Genomic DNA, 6,509 nt, shown 5'->3' with positions numbered 1-6,509 from the left:
GGGGGGCGTCGTTTCAGAATCCATCGTCTCTGACGTCAACTCTACGCGATGGAACTATCCACGTTGCGTAGTTTTGCTTAATGATTTTATTTGTCAAGCGCTCCTACGATTCCCCTTCGTAATGCAGTAGACGACCGATTGATCCTGAACCCGCGCTAACTAAATATCCCTGAACATTCGTTGGCCTTTTGCCAAACGTATTTGGGACAAGTCAAGAACATTGAAACATGGTTAAGCCTTGAAAAATGGCTGAAACCTTTTTCTACCGATTCTACCAATAACTGTGTAAAGCAGTAATAAGCTTCGATAACGATGACTCCATTTATTCATGTGTAACAACACCTTCGGCTGTGTTCCCAGAATTTATCGACCGTGCTCGGCATTCTTAAGTTGACACGTCCAAGATTCCTGCAATACCGACGTCTGATACGGCCGGTTAACCTCACTCGAGCACAGTGCTCCCTCTGCTTCGTCTCGGCTGAAAGCTTCTCGCTGTCACTAATAAAAAAAAAGACTGAAGTCACTGACGACGTCACGATCATCCTGCGATCTGCCGGTACTGACAATTTCGTTGCTAACTGTGAGTAACTACTGGGAGCGAGATTCGCAATGGAAGAATCCCAATTATACATGGGGCAACTCCACGCGGAATAAGAGAAGATCGCACTCGGGTATATCTCTTGAAGTAATTGAGATATCGATATTTACCGCTCTTCAATTTTTGTTTGTTTCTCGGTCTAGAGATAACTGTATGTACTGCCCTCCCCACTTGCCATTAAAAAGTTCCATGTCGTGTAAACTATAGCAGCTAGCGCAAGGAGCCTCATTCGCTATTTTGTTCCTGGTAAAAAAAAATAAAACCATACACAGTTGTCAAAGCAAGAAACCGGAGAAATGGCAATCCGCCCTTATTCCGTGCAAGGTTGGCCCGTGTAGAGTTTTACGTGTGAAACTGGGCCCTACTCTTTCGAAATGTATATGTATATCCCCCGAACAACACGCTTTCAAGGTTTACTTTCAAAGGTACCTTAAGGCGCTTGCTACCGATTTCTTTCGGGAAAAAATCCTATTATTTGAGATCTCGGGATACACCGCATTGCCGGATAGCAGTTTCATTTCCAACGTCGTACGAAAGTGTTTTCGCCACTTAAATGGACAATTTTATCTCGCACCTGTGAGAGAGTCAATTCGTTTGTAAGCTTTGAGGCGCTTTCACAGCTTCGTCTGCCAAGCTGCACTTATGTCATGTACTTTGTGCTCTTTACGATCTCCCCAGTCATGCGAAATGTGTACATAACATTGGTATGTCATTCTTAAGGGTCACTTGGCATTTGTTCTTCGACCGTTTGGCAGTTTTGACATCTGGTTTCAACAGCTGCGCGTTCAGCGGAAATAACGCTGAGGAAGCAAACGCGTTCGATCGGTCGAATTCTTGAACTGTTGTGTAGGATTTACGATCAAATGACCAATCAAACACGCATGCTTACATGCTCTCTCTGCACTGTTTCTCCTGAGTCGAGTTGAAACCGTCGAGTGATCGGTAGACCTTGTACGACCGTATCGAAATTATTCTCGTTAAAAGAAATAGTAAGTGAGCAGCACGAACATGACAGACGTTTTATTTAAAAGCGCGATTGACAAGACATCCGGCACGTCAGAAATCATTTTCACGACGATTAATCGGGAATTCAAGGAGAAATTAAACCTGAAGGTTCGGATGCCAGATCTGTCACAGGTCACCATTTTTGGATTTTCGGACATCAATTTGTCCTACAGCTTCGAAATCATGAGAATAAGCAGCTCGCGTTATTGACGATTTTCATGACTGACTCCATAAGGTTCGAGCGTGCATAATGTTTCACGTAAGACAATCTAACGTGAGTGGGAAATAAGGAGGAAAATGCACGTTAAATTTAACCTTGCGCTTGCTCGAATGATTGTTGGCCAAATTTCCGGTTCTCTTGACTCCTAGCGACTCAGAGGAGACTTTAGTTTGAGAAGTTTGTAGTTACCAATGTGACGCGTAGTGTGCTCGTTCGCTGTGCGCATTGCGCTTATCCACCGAGTCAGCAAAGTGGCTAAGTGGCTCATGAAGAGGCACATAGTTTCGTGTGGTCGATACAAGAAACGTCCTGGCTGGATCGTCGGTTACCGACGGAGTTGCCGACTTGGCTCAGCCTCTCAGGCGCCCTCAAGACTCCAGGCACTTTGTGCCAGAGCCTGGAGCGATGGCAGGACAGACGCGCGAACACGTATTTCACGTGGACGCATCGACGATCACAAGTTTTTCCTATGAGGAGAGTAGCATGTAAGGACGAACAGTAGCAGCCGCGCGCGAGCAACGTTCGAGCCTGGAAAAGTACAGAAGTGCCTGTTCAGAGGACAGGAGATGGAAGGTGCATAAGAGGTAGCATCGAGAGTGCTGTGAATCTATTATAGTTAATCGGTTGAAATTTATCATAATGGGATTTTAATTAGCCTTCCGCTTGTCACTAAGTTATTCGCCTTTGTCTTTGAGATTTATTTCTGATTTAGCAAAATGAACTGCGACCGAGCAAGCCAAAGTGCAGTCGAACCGGTCGAACAGGCCTTATCGGTTCGCTTGCGACCTTGACTTTATCCTGGCCATGTAAATTCTGCAGTTTCTCTACATTCGAATGAAGTACGTTTATCCTCCTACATTTTCATGTCGCATTACGTTTTTCCCGTACAAAAACGATAATCAATAGTAGAAACATTTGAGAATTTTTCAATCGGCTCAATGCATTAAATATTTAACTTTTTTCCACACGTGCTTCATGTACGCGAAAAAGTACGAGCACCGGAAGCGGTTCGATACGTTTTATATCTTTTTTTTTACGAGAAGACGCTACCGCACGACTCGCCAAAGATTAGCACACCTCAATCCTACGATACTTGGTGGGCGATTGCGTCACGAAAGAGGTCAACTCGTTGCTATGTAAACTACAAGAGATTAGGCGTACAGACGAAAATCCAAAGGAACGAATCAGAGAACGAATGGTCGCGTTCTCCCCGGTAGCTTCGGCCCATCCTTTTCCTAAGAATATGGCTCTGGCTATTTCTTTTCCAAATTCCGACTGCTCTTTACTCGCAGTGATAGTATTTTGCCCGTGTTGCATTCTTTTTCATTAGTGTATCCAGTTTATTGGATTTTCAAGTAATTACGTAACGCATTTACTGATGGTAGCTGCACAGCCCATGCACAGCCCATGCACAGAACTCAGTCCTTAACGTATCTCTCAGGAGTGTGGAATACAGCGCATATCGCATCTAGACATACTGTTTGCTGACGCGCGACGTACCTTGAGTTATGTAATTCTCATAAAAACTTGGCCTTGGATTATAGTTCTCTATAGTCTCGAGAGTCCTAGGTAACGTAATACGCGAGTACGTTTGCGCTGTACTGACAATTGCGCGGTATTTTCCTGACTGCTTAACATAGGTGGCACACACCGAGCCATGGACGATCGTATGTGCTCCTACGTTTGACTCGTGCTGTGCGCGCGTCACGACCTGTCTGGCGGCGGCAGCGGCGATGGCGGCGACGATGGCGGCGCTCGCGTCAACTAGAAGAGACTCGTTAACGGGTGGTGCCTGTCACAGTCCGAAATAACTCCGAAGGATGGGGTGGTGGTGGACACGCTCGGGCTCCGAAGAGTTTCCCTTGACGTTGAGCTCGTGACGCAGAGACGGAGAGCAGCTCCTATATTAATAAGTACGAATTACTAGAAACTCGAAAGCGGGGCTCTCGGTTCTCGGTTCTCGAGCGGCTTCGAGCAAGAAATCCTCCATGGGGTCCAAGTCTATGGCGAAAGACCAGAACAATCGAATAGAAATTTCGACGTATCGATTCTAAGGGTCGACCGTCCGCCAGACTTTCCCGGCGCACGAGGATTTATTGTTAGCGGCGCAGTCACTCGAACGACCGTTGCGAAATAATAGTTGGTCCGTTCGAATGCTGCAAACAAAAAATGACGCAAAGACAGTTCGAGCTTTTAGGTGGGGCGATTCGACAGATACGCGTCTCCGTTCTGATGGATAATACAAAAATCTAAAGAACAGTCGTGCGGATGAAGAAGATCAGGAAGATCGAGAGAGAGAGAGAGAGAGAGAGAGTGATTCCTGGCGATGCTATGTATTTGCGCACTAGCAATGGCCTGTTTTTTAAAAGAGGAATATTCAGTAAGAAGGCAGCAGCAGCCGAGTTGGTTCTGCGATTGAAATCAAATCAATGGGTCGGTTAATTGCAGGCAGTTGATGCGTTTCGCTTGAATAAGCCCGGACGAAGCACACGAGGCCCAGAAACTTCCGGCGGTAGCGAGGGAGAGAGAGAGAGAGAGCCCTCGTCTCTCCTCGCCTCTCCTTTCCCTGTAACTCAGAATGTAAGAGAGTTATGACTAACGAGACAAGACGTAAGCGGTCGATTGCGCAAACGACACTTTTTTTTTATCTCATTCAATCCCAGCTTCATTAGGAATTGTTCGAATAATTGCCCGATGCAGAAAGAAGCAATTAGTAGCTGGTTGGTAGCATCGCAATCCTCTCTAATGGGATTCCGTATTAATATTGATCGGTTTTTCAGTTGCCCTTGCGTCTCTATGAGCGCATACGATAAGAATACGTGGACAACTGATACTTTAGGTTTGCTGCTGGTTCGCTAATGAAACCCATAAGGACAAAGTGCCTGGTGAGCGTGTTAAACTGTCTGCGCGCTGTACAATGCTCCCTTACGCTCCTGAGCCCTACGTACGACCCATTTCCAGCTAAAAATAACCAATAGAATGATTGTACTTGAAACGTCCCTGATTATGACAATGCAAACCTCCTCGAGTGACGAGTTGGTAATAGTGAACGCCAACAACGCATTACCATTCGTGTCGCATCCCGTTTCTCTCTCCCCCCTTGACGTTCTTCGCTAATTCTCGATCGTTGTCTCATCTCGTTTCGGCGCGACTAAATCACCAATTTAACGCACAGCCCGTAGTACTTTCTCCCTCGCGTGCTGCAATTTCAAAAATTTCCTCTTGCGTTCAACTCGAGGAATTAGATCGCGACTCGAACGATGAGTCGATTCCGATCGAGACAGAAATACCTTATAGTTAAGAAAACGTTGAACGGGCCAATTATTTGTGGAATCTTGTAAATTGACATAGCAGGTTCAGATATTAATCGTAGGGACTTGTTGGGTGGCCACAGCGTCCTTAAGGACAAAAGGTGCGGGAGCGAACGGCTGTACCGGACGATTCCTTCTGCGATGCCCCGAATATTAAAGGAATCCGCAATATTTGTGCTTTTGCTATTAATGAATTTCAGGATAACGTTTATTTCAGGATAAAATTTATACGTTATGTCTTTAATTATAACTCAGGTACGAGCTACGCTAAATTTTGGTGATTTGCCCTGTAGCCCGGGAGACAGAGGTTCAAAATCAGTGTCCGTTCGGTTAGTATATGTAAATGTTAGATATATTGATTTCCATGCAGGGAATCTTAATGACTTGTGACCCGGAAGGTAAACTTTTTTTTATACTATTTTCATTATGATTCATTTTTGAATCTTCAAAAGTTAATATGTCCTAAATGACTCTCTAACGTATAAAAATGCCTGTTACTATTATACGATGCTCGAACCGTCTTCTCGACGCATAGAGTATTCGGGATTAGGTCAGTGATCACCTCAGAGAAGGTCAGAGCGCTCGAAGAGCTCTAAATTTGTAGCTGACACTCGGAAACTCTCTCGAAGAAAAATTGTGCTTTTCCTTCCTCCTCTCAGACTAGTTTTTAACGTTAGACAAATGAAGATTGGAAAGGTAAGAAAAAATCGAATAAACAGTTCGTTGCTTTCGAAGTTCAACGACACGCATCAGTTTCGAATGATTAACTTTTGCCCGACGTACGGGAGGTTTTTATAGCCGAGCTAGGATAAGGCCGAAAGGAATTGTGGGCAAGATGACGGAACGAGGAAGAGAGAGAGAGAGAGAGAGAGAGAGAGAGAGCCAAGAGATTTACATAACGTCTTACGGGACTGGACCGAAAATATTCCACTGACTGGCAACCGCGTTCAGGCGCAAACGCTCCTACATGCAAATACGCTGGCCCGAATCATTGATTAACAAAAAAAAACCTGTTTGAATTTGGCCAAAGGGCAAATGTCATTTTTTCAAGTGGCATAGGTTAGACGATCGTTTCTCGCTGCACGGCAGTTAAACATTTATTGGATTATTCTAGTCCCGAGTGGGGGACGATTGCTCATCACTTTTCCATCATTTTTTGTCTTTGATAGCTTGCGTGACTCCCGTGACTCCCGTGACTCTGAGATGACATTGCTTGACGCATCGAGTATTGCAGCTGGCCAGCTGATCGGGCGTTTGGCTCAGCTGACTGCCATTTTTACATTGTTCGATTCGTCCTCAGCGTCACCGTTCTGCTTCTGCCGTGTCGCTCTTCTTTCCTGCGTGACGCAACGTCCTCCCCCTTCCCCCCCCCCCC

At 45.4% G+C, this 6,509-nt stretch overlaps 1 protein-coding gene across 9 annotated transcripts in view; it reads left to right on the top strand.

Moving 5' to 3' along the window:
• LOC107267329 (trehalase) overlaps positions 1–6,509 on the top strand; it is a 23,983-nt gene that overhangs the window by 6,002 nt on the left and 11,472 nt on the right. The window contains exon 1 of one of the 9 annotated variants that reach the window (XM_025084715.1): positions 2,016–2,407. The exons of 7 other annotated variants lie outside the window; for them this stretch is intronic. Coding sequence is in view for 1 of the 2 variants with exons in the window: in XM_015738883.2 (XP_015594369.1) it covers positions 2,658–2,662 (5 nt within the window). In the remaining variant the exon portion in view is untranslated. Of the gene's footprint in view, positions 1–2,015; positions 2,408–2,642; positions 2,663–6,509 lie in introns of those variants that run through there. One more of the 9 variants, XM_015738883.2, reaches the window with a different exon arrangement.

Source organism: Cephus cinctus, unplaced genomic scaffold (assembly GCF_000341935.2).
Source record: "Cephus cinctus unplaced genomic scaffold, Ccin1 Ccin1_scaffold0401, whole genome shotgun sequence".
NCBI classification, from domain to species: Eukaryota; Metazoa; Arthropoda; class Insecta; order Hymenoptera; family Cephidae; genus Cephus; species Cephus cinctus.
The sequence above is the reverse complement of the archived record's forward strand: the minus strand, read 5'-3'. Positions and strand labels throughout refer to the sequence as shown.